Source organism: Manacus candei, unplaced genomic scaffold, assembly GCF_025592945.1.
Source record: "Manacus candei isolate 608988 ecotype Guabito, Panama unplaced genomic scaffold, ASM2559294v1 h1tg000041l, whole genome shotgun sequence".
NCBI lineage: Eukaryota > Metazoa > Chordata > Aves > Passeriformes > Pipridae > Manacus > Manacus candei.
Genome location: NW_026138089.1, coordinates 11367941 through 11395079, shown reverse-complemented (window position 1 = coordinate 11395079; position 27139 = coordinate 11367941). Strand labels below are relative to the sequence as shown.

The 27139-nt window shown below is 36.8% G+C and overlaps 1 protein-coding gene across 7 annotated transcripts in view; it reads left to right on the top strand.

Annotated features, from left to right (window-relative positions):
• STS (steroid sulfatase) overlaps window positions 1–27139 on the top strand; it is a 108261-nt gene that overhangs the window by 40558 nt on the left and 40564 nt on the right. For all 7 annotated transcript variants that reach the window (XM_051794955.1, XM_051794951.1, XM_051794949.1 and 4 more), the window contains one exon: window positions 5215–5351. In XM_051794955.1, the coding sequence (XP_051650915.1) occupies window positions 5215–5351 (137 nt within the window). The remainder of the gene's footprint in view (window positions 1–5214; window positions 5352–27139) is intronic.

The window sequence follows — 27139 nt, the reverse complement described above, 5'->3', positions numbered from 1 at the left end:
TTTTGAAAAATTTTGAAAACGTGACATGTGTTTGAAGGTGTGTCTTTTAAAAGAGTAGGATAGAACCATTCATTCATGGATTCATTCACACTAACAAGAATTTTAACAGTTAACAGTCAAAACAAAATGAAATCCAGCATGTAGGAGAAAGTCCTGCTTTGATACAACTAAGCCAAGGTTTGCCATTTCCTCTTGCAGGAATAAGAAGGCTTAATGAGTGCATTCAGCCAGTCCTATCACAAAGATCACTGTCTAATTGGTGATCTAATCTGGAAGTAGAGGAGGTGCCTATGGGGAATAAGCATTAATTTATCCACTGAGAGGATACTGAATAAGAAGATCCTTTTAGTAAAAGGAGACTTACAGGAAAGGAAAAGTTAAGTTTGCATCTGCCTGTGTCAACACACTGTTACCTCACCTGGAGTACTGTGTTCAGGTCTGAAGTGCTCAGCACAAGAAAGATGGGGACCTCTTAGAGTAGGTCCAGAGGACGGCCATGGAGATGATCAGAGGGATGAAACTCCTTTCCTATGAGGACAGGCTGAGAGATCTGGGGTTGTTCAGCATGGAGTAGAGGAGGCTCACTGTAGCCTTCCAGTACCTTAAGAGGGCTTATAAAAAGGAGGGAAAGGGACTTTTTATATAGACAGATAGTGGCAGGACAAGGGACAATAGTTTTAAACTGAAAGAGGGGAGATTTAGATTAGATGTTAAGAAGAAATTCTTTACTCAGAGGGTGGCAAAGCACTGGAACAGGTAACATGACTGTAGATGTCCCATCATTGGAAGCGTTCAAGGAGACCTGCTGGTCATGCTGTTTTTGGTGCAGCCCAGGATACAGTTGACTTTCTTGGCTGCAAGGACATATTGCCAGCTAATATGGAGCTTCTTGCCAACAAACATTGCCAAGTCCTTTGCCTTGGGTCTGCTCTCAATCCATTCTCCACCCAGCCTGTATTTGTGCTTGGGATTGACATCACCCAGATGCAGGACTTTGCACTTGGCCTTGTTGAACTTCATTTGAAGTTCTCATGGACCAAACTCTTAAGCCTGTCCAGGTCCCTCTGGGTGGTATCCCTTCCTTGCAGTGTGTCAACTGCACCACATCAGTGCACAGAAAAGCAAACAAAATTGCCCGAGGAGTTTTCAAAGCAGAGAGCAGTATTTGGAGCAGATTTGCAGGAAAAAAAGTTAAAAGACTTGTGTTTGGAGCACAAAGTCAGATTAGTTTTAATTGCTCACTCACCCACTTTAAAGCTGTGTTTTACAGCTCTAGCCTGAGCTGAATCTTTGATTAGTATAAAGACTCCTCACAGTAAAAAAGAACCCAGTACTTTGCAATGCAGAGGAATCACCAGCAATGTGATGCTTTTAGATGTTTTCAAGATCCATTAAAAACACACTAAAGAATATCTTGTGTCAGATCTATGTAATCTCTCTGGCTACCCCATAAATTGAAAAGACTGTGTGATTCATGTTAGGATAAAAAATCTCAGATCTTTTGAAACTGAGATTCCCTGTGTTTGCACTGTGTAAAAGATAGTGGGAATAATTTTTGAAGGAGCTGTTTATTGAAGTTCAGGAGTTAAGCTGTTTTTGTCAAATTTCTCTCCTGCCTCCTAGCTGTTATTGTCATTCCATTTTCAAGGTCGTGGTAGAGGTAGTCGGTTATAATACTCCTCAAAGAGTTTTGGTAGGAGATAAATAGCTGTGTCTGTTCTTTTATAGGATATTAATAGGTGAGACTCTTCTCCACCTGCCAGCAAGTTGTCAATCAGAGCCTGTCAATTTTAGTTGGAAAGAAAAGAATGATGTAGTGGCCTTCTATATCAACCATTGATTCGATAACGCTTCAGGAAAGTTAGATCTTTGTGTCAGTTCTATTAACAAAACAAACAAACAAAAAAGAAAACTTCAAAGAACTCAAGTTATTATGTCTTGAAAATAACATTTATAGTGGAGGCTTTTGATACTTCTAGCAAAGCAGGTGTACATTTAGAAGAATGCGGTATCTCTGTGGCATTAGAACAAGGCAGTTTACATGAAAAGTAAATTTTGCCTGCACTGTCATAAGTATAAAGTAAATTTTTGTGGTGTTTTACCCTAGTATTTGTATATTAATCTCAATTCAGTGAACTGTGTTTAAGGAAAACATAAATGAAAATCCAAGGAAGGAAAAATACAAAGTTATAAAACAAAAATATCTGCCTTGCAGAAATATTCTCTAATGAAAGGTCAGTGTTATATTTATGTATATATTAAATATTTAACTTATAAGTATACATCTTTTTTTTGCTTGAAGTGGTGATATTTTCAAGCGTTTTAATTGACTCGGAAGTCCCGTGTTATTTGTTGCTAAAAAATTGAAAAGTTCTCACATGTATGACCTTTCAAATAGCAATAACCAACTTTGTGAAAATTGTATCTGTCATGGTTTGAGAGCCTCAAAAATTTAATTCTCTAGTCAAAGCCCCCTCCCACATCTCAACTCAAGGTGAGAAGGTTTTTTCCAGACAACCACATGAGACTTAGAATGGAAGAAAGGGAATATATTACAATGACTGTACACATAAATATTATAATACATTATACACACGATCTCAACTATCTCTACCATGACAAATCAGTATTTACAATGGACCAGATCTCTTCTCCCCTCCAAATAAAAGTCCAGGAGGGAAGAAGGAAAGATCCTTTCCAGTCTCAGAGCAGCAATTTCTCTCTAGGGCAGCAGCTTATCTTCTTCTCATGCAGCAGCAGCCATGGCTGGATCTCTGCCAGCACACACGAGGGGGAAATCCAAGCCCCCTTGGCCACTCGTTTCAAGCGAGGGTCTTCTTCCATAGGCTGTGTTCACCAGGACAAGGGTCACTTCACCACGTCATATCACGAAGCTCCGGGGTCTCCGTGACAGTCCTTATCCTTAGGGGATTCAAGCCCCTTTGCAGAGCTCCCGTGCTCTGCCTCAAGCTGCCAACTTGGCAGCAATGGCGAGGGGGGAGCCAAGGTCACTCCCTCCGCATTCTTTCTCCGAGCTTTTAAGCTCTTCTCTCTCTCTGGTGCTGCATGTTGCATTTTAGGACTTCCATCCAGTAGGAGTCCACCACCCCAACTTAAGAGGGGTCTCAAAAGGGTTTTGGGGGGTCTGCTTCAGTTCTTACCCCCAAAACTCTGTGTAGAGCTCAGTCCTGCTCTCTCTCTCTCTCTTCATTAGACATCTCTGTCTTCCTCACTCAGCTGCATGTTGTTGTTGCTGCTCAGTCTTATCTCTCTTGGCTCTCTGCCACCGCTCCGGCCAGTGTTGTTCTGCCGCTGCTTCTGCTGCTCACTCACAGTGGAGAAAAACTCCCAGCTTTCTAGCTGCAGATACTTAGCCCAGCATTACACTGTTCCAAGTCCCTGCAGCCCCCCCAGCCTCAGAGGCCCCAAGGGGCTCCGAGCCCCTTTCTAGTGGTGTCAGAGCATGGCTACCACTTCTACAACCAAACTACAACTAATCTCTTCTGTTTGCTTGTGGTATGTTTACATTTCACAGAAGCGCTCATTGGATAAAACTTCCAAATTCCAGGGTCACCATCCCCTGGGGTTTTACCATTTTATAACTGCAGTGTTTTCCCCCCACTACAGTATCTTTTATAAAAAATATTATTTTTTTTAATCTCTACTTCACAATACTAAGCTAATACAGGATACATGCACAAATATTTGGAAGAGAAATAAAATAATTTTGTATCCATTTTCCACAAGAAAATGTTGTAGTTTTTTTTTTTGAAGAAAGAGAATTTATTTATAAAGTAAAAATTCCTGTCAAAAACACAGTTATCAAGGGAGTAATGCGGATAAAATGTTCCCATTTTGAGTTTATGTGCTGCTGTGTATGCCAGTAAAAAAACATGCAACTTTTGCAAAAACATATCGAACCAAGGAGAGAGGAAAAATGCATCATAAATATACTACATTAAAATTAATTATTTTTCTTTAAGATGAAAGTATTGATATCAGATTAATGTCTTTTACTAAAATACTTTGTTTTCAGGTTCTAAAGGTTAGGATTTTTTGTTAATTTTAAAGGAACAGTTTGTATGAGCATGTCTGTATTGTTCCTCCCCTCTTTAAAGGGTGAATGAATCAACTGCTTGAGGAAATATATAGTCTCCCTTTGATGCTGACATGAATCACAGGTATTATCCACCCCAGACTGGCAAGGGAAAATATGGTAAATAAAACTAAAAATAGACTGCAATTAGCTGTGTGCTTTAAGGTGAGATCCAGACAAGTTGTGTGGGTAGTGCTTTTGTGATTCAGCTGATATTTACAATATGCATAATGTACTGCAAATGCTGTTAGAGTATATAGCAGTAAATTTGGTTAGTACGGCACAGTTTTAAGTAAAGTTTTATAAATAATGCATAAGGAGCAGTACTTGCTTAAGCTGTGCTTTCACAGCCTGCTAGAACTAATCATAAATATCATGTTGACAGATCACATGAACAGCAAAATTTACAGAGTCTATTTATTGAGCTCTTTCTAATGCATCTGTTCAGGAAATACACTGAAGACAGAGGAGACTGTTCATTACTTTGAGGAGAAAAATCTTTAATATCAGTATGTACTTCAAGGTTCTGATCACATGCATACACACACAGAGCTTCAAATGAAAGGAGAGTTGGTCATATACCTTAGTCCAGGATAAAGACCCCGGTCCTCATAATAGTCTAGTAGATCAGCTTCCACATGACTTTGTGAGGAAGGTAATTGTGTTTCGTGTAGATATGTAGTTCTGAGGGTATGTTTTTGAACAGCAATTGTATTCAGGCTTTTAAATATATACTTGTAAAATGAAGAGAGGTGTTTTTTCTCTAGAAAACGCTAGATTCCTGGCTTTAAACAAGTCCTCTTTCAATATATATAGTAACTAGTAATTAGGTGAATTAAGTAATTTAGTTTTGCTTTCAATTCAGTATAAGAATGGCATTTTCACTGGGTGTATGTTTGTTCTGGATTACTCTGTAATCAATTACAGTATTCCTTTTCTCTTTTTTGTTTTGGTGGGGTTTTTTTTGGTTTGTTGGTTGGTTAGTTGGTTTGTTTTGAAGGGAGGCCAGGGAAGAGGGAGAGTCTTTTTTTTAACTCTACTGTTGAAAGATTTCTTTGTAGTCATTTTGTTCTAAAATATACTAAGGAGTTGTGGATTTGGTTTGGTTTGTTTTCCAGGAACACTGATGCACCATTTCTTCTTGTCTTGTCTTATCTTCATGTCCACACTGCTCTGTATGCTTCAGAAAATTTCAGAGGAAAGAGCAAGCATGGCTTATATGGTGATGCAGTGGAGGAAATGGACTGGAGTGTAGGTATGTTACATGTGCTTCTAACAATAATCAACGGAATTCATGGAAGACTTGTGTTCATGTTCACTAAATTCTGACCAGCAATTTGGATGTCTACAGTATATCTGTCATACTTGTCCTTTATACTTAGGGGAAAGAAACAGTCATTTAAAAAGCACAATAATCTGAGCTCTTGTAGTATCTACTTTATGGCCAAAATTATTATGTCCTGTTCTCGTCTTTAACTATAAAGGTAGCCTATAGAGCATGGACTTTAGCAGAGATGTGGTCACGTAACTGTGGACTTTCAAAGCTGAGTAGTTAAATCCAATGCCCTGAGCTCCTGGGTGCCATCTGACCTGTTCAGGTTATCCTTATAAAACAATATATTAATTCAAAAAGTGACCAGATGGTATCTATATAAAATTATTTTCAAATGAAGTGGCTGTATTGTTCACTGTTGGCAAAACTAATTTGCTAATTATTTTAGTGAGTTCTCTGAATTATCGAAATCACTAATGTGAGGTCCATTTCTGATTATGTAGAACAGTCAAACCAAACAATTTGCCCTTCAGAGCTTCTCTGAGGCTGAAGAGCAATTGTTCCTTATATTTTTCAAGAGGTTTCCTATACCTCTAGATATATTGAAGTGTTTCTTTGATTCCAGAAATAATCGCCTGTGTAAACAAGTAACAGTTCATATTTGTAAATAATCATATTGTAGAATAGCAGTATTATAAGGGTTAAAGATGAGTTTACAGTCCTTCTTCCTGTGTACCCCAAGTTGATTCTGTTCTCAGTGCAAGCCAGAGCAAATCGGCTTTCTTCAGGAAAATGTCGCTTCCTTATTAAGTTTCTATGAACAGATATTTAGTTTTGGTGCCTACATAAATTATGCCAGTATGTGCAGTTAAACATATGTATTTCTTTGGATATTTTCCATCAAGAAGTCTAGTTTCAGAAGCAATGGGCAAAAGGCAGCACAGCACGTTTAGTGATTTCTAAGGTATTGACTGCATTATTTACAAAAATGGGGAAAACCTTTGTGGGAAACTGTGATGTGCTGAGGAAGGGTTTTCAGTGTAGGAGATAACAGAATAATACTCTTTTGTAAATCAGGTTTTGTAAAGAGAGAGCAGCTTTCACTCCAGTTGTATCAACCCTGAAACTTTATCACTTTTTTCAGTGGCCACCAGCATTCGGTCAGTTGAGTTCTTGTATTAGATAAAAGTATGCATGTGTTATCATTTTTATTGGCATTCACATTGTAGTAAGCTACTGAGCGTTAGCTGGTTTTACTGTCTGCATTTGATTTTACTATTTCTTTTTCTATTGTGCGATATTTATCTTATCCAAGCCTATTTGGTCATTTGCTGCTGCCATTACATTTTTCTGCCTCCTTGCTGCCCCAGAGAGTGTCTCCACTGTTTAAACAGCAAGCTGGAAAGCAGGGCAGCTGACATGATGCTGTTTCAGGCTATTTAGTGATGTAGAGGTGGTAACATTAAAACGCACTGCTCTTTTCCAGAATGACCACAGGCTCTTAGAAGATGTGTCAAACTTCTGTAGGAGAGAAGCATACTATTTAAAAAGCTTGGGATAAATCAGAGATACAAATTTAGTGGTGGTAATACAAGAATTTTGAACAAACTTGGAGGAGATACATGAGTTTCCTCATGTACTGTCCTTTAGAGTTCATTACAAAAGCATCAGGGACAGTGGAGTTAGCTTAATCAGGAAACAGATCCTTGACTGTCATTTACTAGAATACAAGCATCAAATTTTATTTCTGCTGGGGGTCTGGCTACTTGGTTTTGCTTCTGTCTTGTAAGATTCCTATGATGAAATATGGCATAGTTTCTCCAGGAAGTAGAAAATGCGTTTAGTTCGTCTCCTGCATTATTAACATGATGAAAAAAAAGTTACAACTGTCATTTCTGAAGGAGTCTGAAGGAATAATATAGCTTTTTTTTTTTTTCAATTGAAGTACTTATTTTTATTAACCTCCACTGAAAATTCCAGTCCTAATGTATCAAGCAAGTCAGACAAAGTAGATTCATTCACTGTACTGCTGATGTCAATAACCAGTATTTTCTTGGAATGCCTCTGAGGATGCTACAGTAGAAAAGTCAAACAAAATTTTCTAGAAAAGTTGAAAAAGTGAAAACTGTAATCTTTCCAGAAAAAGTGGTTTTATCATTCAGTAGGCAGAAATTAGTATTTATGCATAGAAGAATGTAGCTTGCAAAAGCAATAACAAAATAACCCAGGTATAACAATATACTACAAAACTTTCTAAGTGAAGACAACCCAACATGAAATAAAAATGAGTGTATGGAAAACTACATTATAGTACAACATCAGAAACCTTTGACCTCAGGTAGGAAAAACCCCACAACTTTAACTCAGTTCTAAAAGAAACTTACAATATGTTTTCTGCTCACTGGGAAATGTTGTGGAAAACCCTTGTGGAAGACTAAAACAAACAAACAAACAAAAAAAACAAACCAAAAAAACCTCCAAAGTTGCAAGTAGAAGTACAAATTAGGACTGTTAGGTACCAGTGATGAAAAAGATTGAAGATATATATATATCAAGATTGAACCATCTTGAAAAAGCAACAGCCTTTCTAGCAAGATGGAGAAGTCCACTCCAGACTGAGAATTCTAAATACAAAACAATTCCATTTTCATTTGTTTTGGTTTTTATTGAGAATCAATACCAAATTGGACAATAATTCAATTGTAAGACAATCTCCATTCTAGGAGGAGAAAAACACATTAATAAAATACTTATTTGAATATTTCATGTTTGTGAATTGTTAAACCACTGCTGAAGAGTATGATTACAATCCATGTCAAAAATCAAAAATACAAAGCCTCCGGATAAACTCTGGGACCACATGTGTCTACTGCTTTTGGATACTGATATGTGCATAGCAGAATTCAATGTTGAAAGCATTTACAGTTATAATGTCACTGCATGTGACATGCCTTAGAGAATTATTCTCTGGCTAATAATATTAATTTTCTTTCAATGTAGGCTAAGCACCTTATTAATGCTACTAATTATAATTCATATGAGAGCAGATGAAATAATCTTACTGTCTAAAAATGGAAAAAGAAATGATGAATGAATCAATGAATGCAATATTATCCTCTTCTTCCTTCCTCTCTTCTTCCCTTCTTTCGTTCCTTCATTCCTGATTGAGTATAGGAAGAGAGATGGATACATTCAGAAATTGGTTTTGATGTAAATTTCATTACAGTAATTTAATCCAAAACAGATCACTGCAAAGAGTTTTGGAGCCCCCTGTAGACTTGCATGAAAGCTGTGTGAAGGCACAGTAATCCAACACCACTTTTGCAAATGGCTATTTATTCTGTAGCAGAACTACATATGAGGTCTTCCTCCTTTGTACAACAATCACAACTGAAAGGCTTATATGTATAAAGGTCTCAGAAACTGTAGTCTGGAACAGACTGTAAAGTGAGAGCTTTGTCTGGAGATCTTTATTATGTGAATGTCCTGAAAGCTGAAAAAACTTAAGTGCCTCTCTGCCACGATCTTTTGACCTGTCTTAGGATCAAGTTATGCCAAGAAGATACAACAATCATCTCATGTTGGTTAATTAGAAGAAAAGGCGAGGAAATAAATCCCAAAGCATCTTACATGCAACTTGTATTTGAAATATCTTAAAAGATTTTGTAAGAGTTATATATGAAGAGTGTAGCTTGGTATATCCACCGTACAAGAGGGATATGGAGCTACTGGACAGTGTCCAGCAAAGGGTTACAAGAGAGACTAGAGCATTTTTTCCTAAGAGAAAAGGCTGAGAGATCTAGGACTGGGGCTCCATTCAGTCTGGAGAAGACTGAGTATCTTATTAAGGTATATTAATTAAGTATCTTATTAAGGTATATTATTAATACTACCTAAGGCCTGTATTGACAGGTATAGTAGGTTTCTGTGGCTGGGTTTTGGTAGCTGGGGGGGCTACAGGGGTGGCTTCTGTTAGAAGCTGCTAGAGGCTTCCTCTGTCCCATGGAGACAATGCCAGCCGGCTCCAGGACGGACTTCTTGCAGCTGGCTAAGGCTGAGCCAATTAGGAGTAATATTAATGCCTCTGTGATAACATATTTAAGAACAGAAGGTTGTGGCTCAGAAGGAATTCCAACCAGGGAAGAGCGGAGTGAGAACATGGGAATAACAATGTAGGCACCAAGGGCAGTGCAGAAGGAGGGGCAGGAGGTGCTCCAGGCACCAGAGCTGAGGTCCCTGTAGCCCGTGGTGCAGCCCCTGGTGGGGCAGCTGTGCCCCTGCAGCCCATGGAGGACCATCGGGGTGCAGAGACCCACCTGCAGCCCATGGAGGAGCCCACACTGGAGCTGGTGGATGCATGAAGGAGGCTGTGACCCCATGGGAGGCCCAAGATGGAGCAGGGTCCTGCCGGAGACCTGCAGCCCATAGAGAGGGAAGCCCACGCTGGAGCAGGCTTTTCCCGGGTAGGACTTGTGGCCCCTGTGGAGGACCCACGCGGGTCCAACTCATTCGTGAAGGACTGCACCCCATGGAGGAGTGACCCACAGGACAGCAAGTTGGGAAGAGCTGCTGCCCGAGGGATGGACTCACACTGGAGAGGTCCATCAAGGACTGTCTCCCATGGGAGGGACCCCACGGGAGCAGGGGAAGGACTCCTCTCTCTGAGCAGTGGCAGAAACAACAACTGACCATAACCCCCATTCCCCATCCCCCTGCACGGCTTGGGGGGAGGAGGGACAACATGGAAGGAAGGAGAGGGGGGAAGGTGTTTTTAAGGCTGTTTCATTTCTCACTCTTTGTCTCTTATCCTGTTAGTAATAAATTTAAGTACTATCCCCACTTTGAGTCTATTTTGCCTGTGAAAGTAATCAGTAACTGACCTCTCCCAGCTCTTATCTCTACTCATGAATCCTTAGCTGTTTTTTTTTTTTTCTCTCTCCTCTGTCCAATTGCAGAGGGAGAGTGAGAGAGTAGCTGTAGTGGGTACCTGGTATCTGGCCAGGGTCAACCCACTACGAGAGGACAAGGGATAGTTTTAAACTGAAAGAGGGCAGGTTTAGATTAGCTATTAGGAAGAAATTCTTTACTGTGAGGGTGGTGAAGCACTGGCACAAGTTTCCCAGAGGAGCTGTGAATGCTCCATTGCTGACAGTGTTCATGGTCAGGTTGGACAGGGCTCTGAGCAACCTGACCTAGTGAGAGATTTGGCAGGGAAGTTGGACTAGCTGATTTTTGAAGGTCCCTTCCAACCCAAACCATTTCATCATTCTCTGTTTTTATAGTGATTGACAAATTTTGAGAACACTAATGACATCTTAAGTGATTTTCCTTACAAGGAAATATATGCCTAACTTTTTTTTAACCAGAAGTAGTTATGTAAGTAAAACCTTAGTTATCTGAAGTAATTGAACCTTACATGAGGAATATTTATGACTTGTCAAAGCATTTGTGATACTGTGCTACACAAGCTCTCTGGGGCGATGGGGCCTATAATGAAATACAGCGAGGCAGACAAAGTATAGTTTACTGAGGAAGGTCAGATGGGGTACAATCTAGTAGGACTAACTGAAAGTCAGACCACTTTTCACACTGTTTTTCTTTGATTCCACTGTTATCATGATGAAGGATTGTCTACAGAAACATATCTTCACATAGAGCATTCAAAGAGGAAGAGAAGGACAGAAGCTCTACCAAGTCAGCTCCAGACCTTTGTGAAAAACATTTAATTTATTTGTTCCATAGTAAGATTTCCCAGTGTGGTTAAAGAGATTATACCAACGTGCTGTGGCTCTTAATCCCTATACAGCCTATTTAGTTAAAAATCTAAATGCTTACGTGTCTTTTATCTGATGAATTTTTTCATGTTTAAACAGTTAATATGCAATGTATATGAACTTGAGTCCTCTGCACTGAACTTCTGTTCTACTCTGGAGTGACGTGAATCAAGGGTCTTAAGTAGAAACTATTCCAATTTTACATAAACTCTTTTTATTGACCCCTGTGGCTTTTTTCTCTGTTTTAGTACTAGATGTACAACTGCTTTATTAGTAGATGGAAAGAATGCTTTCAGAAACAAAACAAAAGCTACTTTGGAAAATTGTAAAATATTTAGGAGACAGAAAACTGAATTATGCCCACAAGACTTTTAGTAAAATTCTTGCTCTGATGAAGGTATCATAGCCTAAAACATTCACAAAACAAAAAGAAGTATTTTCTTTCTCATTTTAAAGTAATTATTTTAAACTTACAAGCCTTTAAGCTCTCAAAGTTAAATTATTATTTTTAATTACAAAATAATTAAAATTTAATGTTAGTATTTATTTCAAGTTACTCTGGCCTGAACTTGGATTCTTAGATGTTGGGTTTGTTGGGTTTTTTTTGTTTTTTTTTTTTTTTTTAATGTTCTTTCCTATATTGAACAGTAACTATATTCCTTCTGGAAAACAGCATAGTATTGGTAAGTTTCATCTGAAATCAATAATCTTCTTTTATATATAATTGTTAGTGGTTTTTATTTTGAATTCTTACAACTTTACAGTGTTTGTATGCTTTGAACCTCTATTTAGAATCCTATTTTATTAGGAGCAATCTAAAAAACGTACCACAAATTTTCTGAGAATTCTGAATTATGCTAAAAATCAAAATAAGCATTAACAAAAATCTGAATGGGGAAAAGATTAAATTCCTAATGCTTTGCAGAAAAAAAATGAATGAGCTATCCTTAGGTCTGGGTTTTTTTCAGGAAAAAATCGTGTACAGAGAGATAAACCTAATTTATCATAGCTTTTCACCTGATGTAGTCATTTGTAACAGTGCAACATCAATTTCAAAGATAAGCAAAGCAGAATGTAATGCCACATGATCAGAAGTGGCAGATAAGCATTGATCTTATCCAGCTGTTTTGAATGTGACATAAAGTTGGCTGAGCCTGAAAACTTATAGATAGAATTAAAAATCTGGAGAGTGGTGCATGATGCTGATGGTACATTCCTTGACCTTGTTTTTATGAATTTATCATGGTATACATCTCAAATCTATAAGGTTTAATATTAAACTGTTTTTGTTATCATGACAGATATTCACCTCTGAGAAAGAATGTACTCAGCCAATACAGGTACTCTGTGACTAGGACAGAATTTTCCCACCCTTTTCTACCATTCTGCTCTTATCCTAACATAAGAGACTCTTTCTTTGGCTAAGACAGTAGTTAAGCTGTTCAAGCACATTCATTCTTTAAGTCAGATCTGTGAAAATTGTCAATATGGGTGCAGATTAAAGACTTTTGTGGTTCTGCCTTTTGTGATGTGGATGCTTTCCAGGTACAATCTGATCTAAAACCCAAACCCATTTCATATGTCACTAAGCAGCAGTAACTTTCACTCACTACGGAATGGGACCAAATTTAAGAGGTGACTAAGTGATGAAAGACTCCCATTTCTGTTATGATAAGCCTCCTGAGCTACCTAATCCTCCTTCAGTACAATTTACCTTTTCTATATTACATCCTTGCACACAGCAAAACTCCTTCTCAGAACATTATTTACAAGATTACAAGGCACATCTTAAGCAACCATTTCTATAGCATTTTTTAAATTAGTCAAGTTTAAATAATGCCTTAGTAAAGCATACTCCGTGATGGAAAAATTCAGTGTAATGCAGCTTGTCGTAGTAGTGCTGTGTTGTTCAAAATTTTCTACCAGCTGCTGAACAGATTTCATTTGCATCTAATATTGCAGGAATTAAATTCTCAGCACAAAATGTGTCATTGCATAGTACATTTTACTTTAAAAAAAATGTAATCATGTAACATTCAAAATTTTAAAAGCTTTCTATTAGTTATGGAACTCTTAAAATTTGGTCTAATACAAAACAGTGAAATGACATCTAACATTGTGATCAAAATGCTGTAATCAGTGAAAAAAAATAGCATTGTTCTTGAGACAAGCTAATTGCCATTAGTAAGAGAAAGCTCAAAGCTTATTTTAGATAAACTAGAGATGAGAGAGAATCCCTAGGACTCTCCAAGCAATGAGTATAGGAAGTTTTCTAATGAAATGTGCTACCAACCTTTTCTTTAACCTTTACCTCTGAATTTTACGTATAAATGGTATGGCTGGATTTTGCTCATTGCTTAAGGTGGCTGGGGAAAACCATTATCAATGGGATTAAGAACTCAGCAAAGATTTAAGCCAAAACTGACCTACAGGAGTACAGTGATTTCTATGTATACTTGATAAAGGTTGAAACTAGCAAACAGAACAGGGCTAACTTTATGTAAATTGTGGGTAATCTCCAAAATACAGATTGGAAAAACAGTTTAAAGGAAGCTGCTAAAGATTTTGCTCGTGGACTGCCTCTGCATAGCAACCTTTTTAGCACAGATACTGTGAAACTGGTAAGAGAAATTACATTTGCCCTGTTCCAGAGAAACTACAGGAATTTAGTGAGTCAGTCACCCAGAACAAGAGATCAGGGTGATAAGACAGCTTGCTGTGGCAGAAGTGTCCCTTTTGTCAAACTTTAACCTTTAGTACTGACTTAGGAACATGATTTTGCCATACTTTTTCTTCCATAGTTGGACACTGAAAGCATATCTGTGTAGGTATTTATAGAGCTTGTAATCATGGTTTTATAAAAGGTGCAACTGAGCTGAGAGGTGAAGGATGTTGCTGGTAGGAGTTGCATCTCCATGAAAGAAGGCTAAACATGAAACCAAGGAGCAGAGAAACTAAAAATGTCAAGGATTTTTAATTTGGGTGTTTAAACCTTCTGATCCACACATTTTCCTTGTACCTCCAGATAGTTTTATAGTGTATTACCCAGTACCTGAACATATCTGATACAGCCCATAAATTCATACAAACATGCAGAAGGCACAAGTGAACATTGTAAGGCTATGAAGTCAAGTACTCAAAGATAGAAAAAAATCAATCTTCCTGTGCTTGTGTCTTATTGTAGTTTTTTAAGCATATGTTTACATGCCATTTCTTTTCCTGTTGGAAGCCTGTCTCCTCATCACAGAGTGCCTTCTTAATCAGCAGCTTCTCAATGGTAGGTGTATTCCTCATTGTTAAATATGAATTCTCATGTTTTATTTAACACATACCATTGAACTTCTGTTTTGAAGACAGTTTTCTTTGACATCTCTCATCTTTTCTGTGTCAGTACTTTGCTAGAGTGTATAACGGATTCTCAAATAAGCATTTTCACAAAGTCTTTTTAAGATAGGGGAATCTCATTAATCTGTTTCCCAGAAGAAAACCCAAGGCACAGAAATGATGTTCAGATTTACCTACAGAGATATAACTTTGTTGCCAGTCACTCACTAATCCAGTTCTGGATCTATTGTAAAGCATTAGGACTTTAATTCAGCTGGCATGGGAATTGGGAAGGGGGGAAGATAAGCCAGGTCTTGATCCACATTGGAGGTTGGAAATGGTTAGAATGTGTACATGGACTCAAGGACTCAGGTTTTCTTCTGGTCTTGGGGGGTAAGGGATTTTTTTTAAGCATAATTAAATATCTTCACCACCATATGAACTATAATGATATGAACAATTTCTATGATGACTTAGGAAGTGTCTTCCAACCTTTTACCATTTCTTCATAGCTGCATATCAACTAGCTGTAGTAAAAGAACTAAAACTGACCACATGCATTTCAGTTTCAGTGATGATACTGAGAATCCTAGAGATTCTTTTAAAATAATCCTTGCTGTTTATTGGAGAGAAACATGAAACTTTTTCATGCTTCTTTTGAAATGTATGTGAATTGTTTTGAGACCACACTGTTTAAAAAAAGGAGAACTAATTCTGAGTGAAAATAGTAATCATACAATAAAGCTCGTGGCAATATTGATTCTGTATTGTTCATCAACAGACTAGTTCCTATTAGTGAATTTCCATGCAGAAATTTCACACTGCTGACTCACAAGGCTCAGATTCCAGGTGGTAATAAGCTCTTATTGATGAGGTTGGTAGAACTGACTTTTTATTGACTATGGCTGGGAATTTTTCAGTGGTACATTTAACTGCTAAAACAATCACACTCTATAATAGGCAGGCTGGTAATACTACTGAAGATCATTATTCTTCTGAAAAATAGTTGTTTATATTGGATTAAAGAAAGCTTTTTATTGCTTTTTCTGTAATAATGAGATAAATAATGAAATTTTTAAGGCTAGGGAAAGCACTAGAGTAATGATGCTGTGACTAGTGAAAGGCAGTCTGGTAAAGTGATAATTTTGCTCTTCAGCTTTTTTCCTTGCTACTTCATTGTAAAAGAAGGCATTTATATTTCAATTTAGGGTACTATTTAAGAAAAACTGATACTGAATCTTTATTTTGCTTTCCTACAATTATTTTTCAATGTTATTATTGGGGGACAAGGGAGTATTTGTGTATTTATTTCAGTTAGTGTATTTGGGGTATTTTTTACTGGTTTGAATGTTCTTTTTTTTGGTTTTGCTTTCTTTTGGCTGTGTATACACACTTCTATTTTTAAATCATTCTCTTTCCCTACCCACCCATGGAAGTTTCTTTATAACACTGTTTCATGAGGAGTACATTGCAGTAACCCTGAGAACACCAAGCTGATTTTATGTTACAATAGTGTGTTCAATATCCAAAGGAACACCTGACCCCTAAGGGCTGAGTTACTTGTTTGGGATAATGAAAGAGAGACTGCAGGATAATCAAATCCCTGCCTTAGACCAGCATGAAGTTATATTCCACAGCTTCAGTGGATCTTGCGGCTTTTTGATACTGCAAGATGGGAGGCAGAGCATTCTTCTCTCCCTTACCTCCTTTTTCCTAACCAGCTTCCAGGGAAAACGGAGAGAAAGAGGAGAAGCATCTTCCTTTTTCAGCAAGAGCCCTTTTAGCAAGCTACTGGATGGACTCATCTAGAATGTCACACTTACTTTACCTAAAATTCAGTGTGAATAACTTGGCCCTTAGTTCCTTCAGTTTACATGTTTTTATAGTACAGCTGCCATTTCGCTGTTCTGAGGATAAAGGATTTTTGGCTCTTTAGGCTCTTGTATCTCACTGTGGATGAGATGGTTGTGGATTAGAAAGCAAGTTTACTTTCCTTCCTGAATCAGACTAGAGTTTAAAAACAAAGCAGGCAAAAAAGAAATAATACAAATGTAAATGTGCTTTAGTCTTAAAGAATGGTCTAACCCAGAAAAACAGTATGAATTTTGTCTTCCTGCAAATCCAAAGATAACAATGCAAGATGTTTGAGATAAATTAATAGCTCAGTATAAGCATTTCTGTCAAAATCAAGGAAGATACTAGTTTTGATAATGTGAAAAGAATAGCCAATGTATGGCTGTGTCAAAGGTATAAAAGAATGCTTTTATATGCTTTATATGCTTCTAATCCAGAGTAGAGTTGATTTCGACATCACAAAATCATGGAGCACACATTAAGCAAGTAATAAATTTATTTACAATTCAAACACATATAATTTATCCTTTCATTTTGGTGAATGAAAAATTTGACTTGAGCCAACAGTGTGAGTTTTCAGCCCAGAAAGCCAACAGTGTCCTGGGCTGCATCTAAAGCAGCATGGCTAGCAGGTTGAGGAAGGTGATTCTGCTCCTCTGCTCTCCTCTTGTGAGACCCCACCTGTAATACTGCATCCAGCTCTGTGGTCCCCAGCACTGGAAAGATGTGGGTCTGTTAAGGCAGGCCCAGAGGAGGTCCATGAATTTAATCAGAGGGGTGGAGTCTCCTGTGAAGGCAGACTGAAAGAGCTGGGCATGTTCAGCCTAGAGAAGAGGAGGCTCCAGGGAAACCTTATTGCAGCCTATCAAAGTATAAAGGGGAATGAATTATGAGAAAGACTGGAGAAAGACTTACCAGCCTCTGTAGTGACAAGGGTCAAAAGTTTTAAACTGCAAACATGTAGATTTAGATTGGACATTGGGAAGAAATTTTTGACAATAAGGGTGGTCAAACGCTGCAACAGGTTGCCCAGAGAAGTTGTGGATGCTGCATTGTTGGAAGTGTTCACATCCAGGCTCTGTGCAATCTGATCTAGTGACAGATGTCCCCTCCCATGACCAGAGAGTTGGACTAGATGATCTTTGAAGGTCCCTTCCAAACCAGCTTCAGGACAGAGTGAAACATAATGTAAGCAGCACATCCTACAGAACAAGGTTTGAACATCTTAACAGGATGTTATGAGCAAAGTGCTGCTATGATGGCTTTTTTACTAGCATTTTTTTAATGCAAAAAATTGGCAGTTGTCCTTAAAAAAAATCCCTAAAACATTTCTATGGGACATATCCTAAAAATTCTTGCCAATTTAGAGCTCAGGTAGTCAAGCTCCATATTCCAAATTTCTCAGTCCATTCACATATCAACTTTTGTGTTGATTCTGCTGTAGTTTGCCAGCTAGTTCTGCAACAACCCCAGGTGCTGCTCATAAAAAATAGATGGTTGAGTTACAGAGAGCTTTAAGGACTTTCTGGGTGAAAAATACTAGACCATAATATCACATTTCCCTCTCAGAATGTAAACTGATTTTTGATATGACATTTAATTACTTTCCTTGTTCTATATCAACTTTAGGAATACATGGTAAAAGAATAAAAAATAATTGTTTTAAGTAGGAGACACTGGTATGTGAAATTTATCATCAGGAATTGTATGCAAATAGTCTGTCCTACTGTTACCGTATTTATTTGTTGAATCTTGATAACAATACAGTCAGTTCCTGACTATAGCTAGACATGCTTTTCTGGTGCTTTCTAGAGCAGAAATCTATTTGCTGGATTTCGCTTACTTCTCTCTGTATGTGATACTGAAACACTAGTCTGTTACAGAGCTATTCATGTGAAATGTGGAGATTCCAAACCTTTCCTGTTCAAAGATATCTCCTTATATACGACTTCCTAGATTTGATTTTATAGGTTCAGAAATAACTAGTCTTTAGAAAAACACATTAGTAGGGAGGACTAACCTATACCTGCCTCTCTATCCGTGGGAACAGTGCTGTTCCCATAAGTAAGAAATGTGCTGGTTGTGGCCTTCAAGAGGTTATTTGCCATCTGTGCTCTGGGGAGTTTAGCTTGGCAATATCTTCTCTCTTCCCCAAATAGTATCTATTTACAGTTAGACTAATTTGGTCCTTGTATCTGTGTTAATATTTCAGCTGATTTGTGGTGTTCCTGTGTGAATGATCCTTCCTCATCTCAAATTTAGCCCTCAGATTTATCCTAAACACCAATCCCTGCGATCCTTGTATGTAAGGTAGGGCTCTTCCAGAAATCTCTCTTGCCTTCACATGGGGAAAACTTACATTTTTGTAACTTCCCATTACAAACAAAATGACACATAGCATTCATAGTATTGAACCTTTGTAAACTCAATTAATTAGTAACTTCACGTCACATATTCACTTTATTGCTTTGTTATTATATCAATGAAAATTAGAGAAAAAGCAAAGAAATTACCCTAATGATCTCAGGGGCCCCCATAGTCTCATGCCTCCTCCATATCTTGAGGGCATCAAATACATCTTGACCTAAGCAGAGACCTCAAGTATTTCCAAAACAGTTTAAATGACAATGATATATTTCACTTTCCAGGCCTCAGACCAGAAAAAGTCAGATTGTTTTTAACTTGTAGACATCTCTGTGCTACTGAATACTACTCTGAGACTTCACAAAAACTTTTTCTTGAATAGGCTGGGAATATTTTTTCAAGAGCACTTAGATGAATTAAGGTATTGAAGTCCCATTTCATAAGATAGTGAGTAATCTTTTGAGCTAGTAATCTGTGATCAATGAGGATGACCTGAAAAATTACTTTCCTTTCCTTTAGAAAGGATCCTCTGGAGTTTAAATCACTGTATATACTGTCGTATTTAACACATATACATATACCAGGAAAAAAAGCTGAATCAAAGATTTGTGGCCCTCAATTTATTTGTTCACTTTTTCTAAGTTCAGAATGTCATCTAGAGAGAACAGAGTGAAGTCTACATTCATTATTGAAAAATTCCCTTGAGGGCAATTTTCACAGTCAGATTTGCTTTTTTGGTTGGTATTAATGGTATCTGTACAGAGATTCATTCACAGGTAGTGTGGTTTGGATATGGTGATTTTTCAGTAGGCTTTGAGTGTCTGGTAGCACTTGGGCACAAAAGCCACTGAGTTCACCAGAAGCAATTAGAGAAGTAGGTGAATTAACAAGTGTTCATGGTGATGGTCCTGTCAAGGGGAAAAAAAGATGTCTTCCGTATTGGGGTTGAGTTAATGCACAGCTACTTTCATGTTAGTTTAGATTAACACAATTAAAATCAGAAAACCCAACAATGAAAATTATTAAGATTTCATGAGGAAAATTAATTTGATGTTGATAAAACTCCTCTTAGCTTTATGGTATATGTTTTACAGTAAATGTTTAACATCTGCTTCCAAATTCAGCAAAGTTTGGCTGTTAAAAGACAATAAATGCTTATGCTCTACTGTCAGCCAATTTTATCACAGTTTGAATTTTATTTAACAAAAGTTATAAAAATGAAACAAACAACTGAAAAATACTTTGAAGTTTTCAGAAAATAGCAGAGGATTAAAATGTAGGGTTAAATTATTTGCCCTGCTTTGAATTTTTCATAATCTTCATACTTTAATCTGGCAAAATATTGTCATTAGGCATTTGGGTCTAGGACCATAGACATATTCAGTTTAAAACTTGTCTGACATTAGTGAATGTTTAAATCTTTGAAGACATAGAGAAGAATTTCTTTTATCACTCCACATTTATTCAATCAGTCACCATCAGCATATATTGGAAGGATCAAATAGCTGAAGCCTTAACTTCCCCTGACAGTCTAATTCAAAAGTGAATAGCATCCATCAGTTGTCATTACAGTTTGCCTAAGTCCCACCTAAAGAAATCCCTTTCATGATTTGGAAGAAAACATGGGAGACCTCAAAGTGGGAAATGAGACAGTGTCTTTTGAATTATGCATCTTAGTTGTATGTGTGAAAAGGCATCTTAGATGTGTGCAGAATGAAGATGCAAATTTACCCAAAAAGTTATTACAGTTGCCATGCAAAATGCAAATGCAAGGGACCTTCCTAAAATTGCATCACTATTTCTCATATTTTAGCACTTTAAGCAGGCTAAAAATTAAGATTTACATTAGAAATACATAGCCTTATGTTCAACAGATGTAGGGTCTAAAACTGAATTTCAAGCCACGCATTTATTAGCTAATTTAAATACTAATAAGGAAATCACCACCAAATAGTTATACTTTTTGACCTGTAGTAATCCATCATTAGTGTTATAGTACTGATGTAAATATGAAACCTTTTCCATCCTGCATTGTCTGTATTGCTGCTAAACTTACAGGTCTTCAGACATCTTAACTCTGTGCTTTATCATCTACATATATTTATGCATATTTAAAGTATCATTCCAACTTTCACACTTAAAAATAATTTGAACCCTATATGAATAAGAAAATAAGAGATTTGGTACTCCTCTCCAGGAAAAAACTTACCTTATGCGTAAGTCTAAATTTGGTTGATTTATTCATAGCTGCTAAGCTGTGCATACCTAATCTGCCGTGCACTATGCTGAAAACTTATCCTGAGGGTCTGAAAGACACATTATACTTATAAAACTGTATAAACAGTCACAAATCAATTACAAGTTTACAGTTATATGGCAGTCCAAATCAAAACAAAACACAAGTTCACACTGATAGCTTAGCTGACTCTACACCAAAGTTGCTTTGTTTTTTGTTTAAAAGATGCCCTTCTCTGAGTGCTTGCACTCAGATTTACTTTTCCCACTTTGAGTCTAGGGGAATCCAACAGAAAAGGGTTTGATGTTCTACAGACTGTCTGGACCTAACAACTATTGATCTGAATGGCAGTGGTAGGTAGCTAGATCCTCAGGCAATTGCCTCACTTGACTTCATTGTGGAAAGAATTCAGAATTTTTGGGGCCAAATTCTTAGTATAGGTGATCTGCATATGGAAATTCTTAATTTGCTTTGTTGACCTTAAAAAGTGTTTATAGTAACTATGTTAGATGTAGATGTGTACACTGTATGTATCTACCCTGTATGTATGTACCCTCTATGTATCTACAGTGTGCACAGGTGGAGATGGATTATGCTTACACCAGAGTTTCTGTGGCAGATTCATCAATTCTTCCATGTTTTAAACTGCCAACACAGGCAGGTCTGAACTTTCTTCTAAGCTGGAGAGAGACTGTCAGCATACCAACAGAGACAGGAAACTCACTTCAGACCAGCTCTACTGTGGTTCTGTACACTGAATGTCCATCAATAGTGCCAGTGCTTTAGTTGCATTCCTAGAGTTTGTCCTTGAGTTTAGTTTACTTTGAAAGGAATCCAGGTCACAAAATCCAAGAAAGTTTTGCTATGGAAACATAAATATATTAACCATCCATGATTGGATTTACTGTAAATATGCACTCCTGTTACCAATTAAAGCACTAATGTAGATGTGTTTTTTTCAGAATCAGATGTTACTTGTTTGGCAGAATGTCCTGTTGACACTGAGTATCCCACTAGCCTATCATAGTAGGAACTTTGCACATTTGGGGCTCCAGCTTTGTACTTTTGGAGAAGACTTCATTGTATGGATTGTTTCCATAGTGTAACTTTAAAAATAGGAGTGCAGTAGAACTGATTCAGCTTTGCACTGAATCTACACTCTACTTCCTTCAGGAATTACCTTTTATAATTAGTTATGCATTTATTTTCTGTTCTAGTCAAAGAATTGTACTAACTAGTATTTACTCTCACTTTTGTGGTTCACATGCTGATGTCATCCTTATGAGAATCACTTGTCTTCTTAGGTGGATGTGTTCTGTTGACTGGCTGGATAATGTGCCATAGCATCATTGTAATACTTTGTCTCAGAATTTCCACTTTACAGTGGTTGTGTTCTACCTCTGAATGTTAAAGGAAGTTGCATGCAGAGTTTATGTACTGTTCACCGTATGTGCAGCCGCTTCTTGTGTTGCTGTCAATGGTTTTATTATTTTCCATCTTTACCTCAAGTGTTGTTCTCAATGACTAGGTCTAGAAGCGATAATTACTTGCCCACTGCAGAGACAAACTGATTTACATATTTATCAAGGGAAAACTGGATGGCTCTGAGCAAACCACAGGAACATTTGCATATTTATAACCCGGAATGTGCAAAAGCTAAAATTAAGATGGGGATGTCTTGGTCTTAGTTACTAAACTTGTTTTCATATAAAGGTTTTAGTCAGCGGATTTTGTAATCAGATTAGTGCGTTAGAGTGAAGTATCTTTTTTTATCACAGAAAATCAACATAGAGATTAAAATGATTGTTAGCTTGTGAATAATGGTATGCAGAAGTTGCAATGTTAAGTTTTTATAAGGTGAAAATCTTAAACTGAAGAGACAATTAACTGTGGCATTACCTTAAACTGCTGTAGCAGGAAGGGGCTCCCAAGAGCTTTACTATGTGGTAGGTATATAGTTGAATGGCATCAACATATTTTCTGGGAGAAATGTGGGTTTCCAGATTCTTATGCATGTAGCATTAACTTGTAGGAGTTTATACATTTATTTCAAAGGCTTGCCACTCACAGAGGTGAACCCCTAGAGCTGACTACAAGTTACTTGTGATTCTGGTTAATGATGCTGTTTGAAACCAAATATGAGCAGCAGTAGCAAATTCTGAACAGGAAATAAAAAGAATAAAATCCCAATTACAACCAAACTACCTATTCTAGGCAGTGATGTGGTGGCTGATCTATTGGACTCTTTGTCCAATAGTTGTTTCAAGCTTGCTGTAAGTTTCTAGATATGAGGGACATGTGAAAGTCTGCTGGAGTGGGAAAAGAATGTTACATTTACAGGAATTTAGTTTATTGTCAACTTTCTTTTCCTGAGACAGATCCTTAACCATCCTTCTGAATCTAGTTTTTTCTTTGAATCTGGAAAACTGCTTTAAAGCTTTCCTTACAAGTAGAGAGACTATTTTGTTCTTTTGCTTAGGTTACACAGAGGTATTCTGTTTTCTGTAGCTTTTTATTCATAGTTTCAGCAATACTCTAAATTATTTCAAATTAGTACAAATAACATATTTTCCTATTGATTTGAAATGACAGCAGACTAATCTATGAATAAAGTGCAATTGTTCCTATTCCTACTTGACTGAACCTTTGAACAATTTTCCAAATCACTAACACGTTTGTAAATACATTATTTTTTTTCAATGTTTGTTGCTTGTTTTCAAATGAATAGTCATTTTCTATAAACCTTATCTCTTCATGTAGATAAGTACAGTAGGAGCTTTACATAATTCAAAACTCAGAAATTACATTCAGCTTTAGAGAAGCTGGTTCAGCTACTATTCAGGCTGTGCTACAGAAGTTGAATAGTGACATGGCACTGTGTTTCCTTCCAAAGAACTGAGTCAATTGCTCTTCTCACTTTCACATGACTACCAATCCACTGAAATTGGCATTTTCACATTCCAAATGAAATAATTCTTTATAATTTACAAAGCTTGAAGCGAGAATGGAGAGCTGAATATAGAGAGTAGTCTTCAGTATACTGTGGAGGGAGTTTTACTTAAATTTTTGAACACTGATGTACTAATTAAAACAGGTAACATCTTAACGGTGTCCTTAACCTAAAAAAGTATAAAAGAAATGAAAATGTCCAATGATCTAATACCTTTGTCTGCTACAATGGTAGTCACGTACATTGTGATATATATTGCTAAAATGATTATAGTAGGAGGAACTTGATCTGAAATTCTAGTTGCTAAATGACTTCAGAAATTATGCAGCTCCTTCAGTTAGATTGATTTTGATATTCAGAAATGTTGTCTTTCCAAATATGTTCTGTTTAAATTGGAAAAAATGTAAATGGTACCATCCACAGAGATCAATGCAGCTGTTAATTCTTTAGAACATGGCTTTCGGGTGAGCTTTTCCAATCAAAACTCTTTCCATTTTTATTGATAATTTCCTACTCTGGGGATAGCAAGGTATTGTTGCTTGAACAAAGCTATGGTTTTCCTGATGTTTTGACTTATCTATCCCAGAGTTTCATATCCTGTATAAACTCTTCACATGCAAAAATGCTATTAAAATTTGTATTGCTCTCTGCAACCAGCAATGGAACTTCAGCCAGCTGAAGCCCCTTTCCTGTAATTCAAGAGCACATGGCATGTAACATACTTCCCATCATATTTTATGGGTGAAGCAATACAGATTTGCCATCATCTCTTACGCAGACATCATTTATCTGTTCACCACATTCATTAAAGCGTGTTGCTGATGCAGTTGCATGTCTAGCACTTTGGGTACAATTTGTCTTACTGTCCTTGATGTCTAATATGAAGGCATTTACTTTCGAGTTAGTTGCCTATCTTTTCTTTTTAGTCAACAGGTATAAAAGGTCTTTTTACAGTTCACCTCTTCCAAAGGCAGCTAAAATAGTTAACTGCCATTGCCTGGGAATGTTTATACATCGATTGTAACTTAATTCTAAAGTCTCTAAAATATACAGAAGTAGTGAGAGTGGATGAGTTAGACTTAAAAAGAAATTAAATCTTTATGAGAAAATGGTAAAGGTTGTGTTTTTCCTTCATGGTAGTATTTGCTTCCAAAATTCATGTAATATTGCAAATAAAAGGTATCTCTTCATAGAGATCCGCAAGGCATTATTTTCATTTTTCTGTTCTAGTTACCATTTAGAAATACTAAAAAATGAATGTATTGCTTAAGTGAACAGTAGTAACCTCATTCAAATGCACTTAAATGTGACTTATCTCCTGGGAGCACATACTTTGCTCTTTATTTATATTTTTCATTCTAGAAGGTGTCAGTGTTCAAGATCAAAATAGAAATGGAAGTTTTGCTTCATTTCTGCGAGTGCATTGTGATTGCCATTATCTGACAATACTGTTATTTGAATTACCACTATTAGTCCACCTGTACTGAAAAATGTAGTTGCTCTAAAATAAATTGTCATTTTAGCATTCATTAATTAACCCTAATGTAGCCAATCATCTTTGGTTTAAAAATCCATTTGAAGAAAATGGAGGTTTTACCACTGAGTTCAACAAGTTTTAGATGAGAATTTCTATACATTTTATTGAGGTGTATTTTTTCTAAAATGGGAAACATTTGAGTGTCAGAATTTTTTTTTTCCAGGCAATGTCAAGCTACTCAACTCTATTACAAAAACCAGATAAAAATATCATCATAATGTCTTACATATTTAATATTAATTTTTAAATTTTAGGTTAATTATCTGTGATAGCAAGACATTTTTCATTGCTTCTTATTTTTCCCCAAATTAATTAGGGAATCAAAATGGCCATTATTGAAGGATTACTGATGTCTCTGATCACCAGAGATCATTTAATTTGATATGCTGAGTGCAATTCTAATTTTATTTTAATTTTGTTTAATATCGATGAATTTGAAAGTTCAGTTTCATAAAGCAAAGTGGCGTACATAAAAAAATGGTGTGTGCATCATTGTACATATATTTCTTTGCACAATACTATTTATTATTATTGTCATAATATCATGAAGTCATAGATTGATATAGGTTGGAAGGGAACTCTGGAAGTCATGTGGCTGAATACCTACACATAATGTCCTAATTTATCTTTATACTCTGCTTTTTTATCATCATTGCCACCTTTCCAAGGGATATTGTAGTTACTTAGCAAGTACCTTCTCCAAAGAATCTCAGAAGCAAATGGGAAATTGCCTCTCTCTTTTCTGGCACTAAGTCCACCTTATGCAGCAAGATGGATCTGCATGATTTTTCCTCAACTCACCAACTTTAAAATGTCAGCCTTTGTAACAGATTTTCCTCATCTCTGTTGGGAAATTTCAACTCCCACGAGGCTTCAAAATTTACATAAACAAATTCTCCTACTCTTACATTTCTTCTTTGCTTCTAGTTTGCATACAAGATGAATAGGTATTTAACTGCTGGTGTTCCTTTATTCATGATCCAGTCATCTGAGCTGATGAGAAATGAAGACAGTCAACCGTTTTAACAAGGCAGTTTTAGAATGTTACAACATTGAAAGTCAACTAGAAATAGTAGCAATAAGAAACTAACTACTCCTTATCCAGAAAAAGAACATAGCAACTGAAATGATGATCTGAAAATAATTTAAAAGTCCTTATCTCATCTTCTTTGACATAATAATTGGGCATTAGATGAGGAATTAATTCTTAGTGGACAGCTGAACAAGTCAAAATTAACATTCAAATTGGACCATTTTTGAATGTTTAAGTAAAAAGATTAAAGATAAAATGTTCTGAGATCCCTAAAGGACAAGGTTAGAGCCCATTGGCAGGCTGATAGAAGAAGATAGGTGAAGAATTATATTCTAAAGTTTTGGTCATTTTCCAGGACCAATAATTTTAGATTCCTAATCAGTATAAAATTCACTGGAGCAAGTTACAAGTAGCGGCTTCGCTCTCATTCATAAACACCCTTTAAGGAACTCGGTCGGAATGGGTTTCAATGTAATTTGTGTACACTGCAAGACTCTCCACAGTGCCAAGGTAGCGTGAGGAGCCTTTTGTGAAAATGAAACATGAGCCCATGTTGCCTTACAGTTACAAAATGTATCCATGTGGATACTTCTTTTAAATACATGCTCCTGTGTGTGTTTATTACCTAACACATTTTGAGTTTAGTTGATGTCTTCTTATGTGATGAGATATTAAGGACTAATTAATAGGTTTGATAA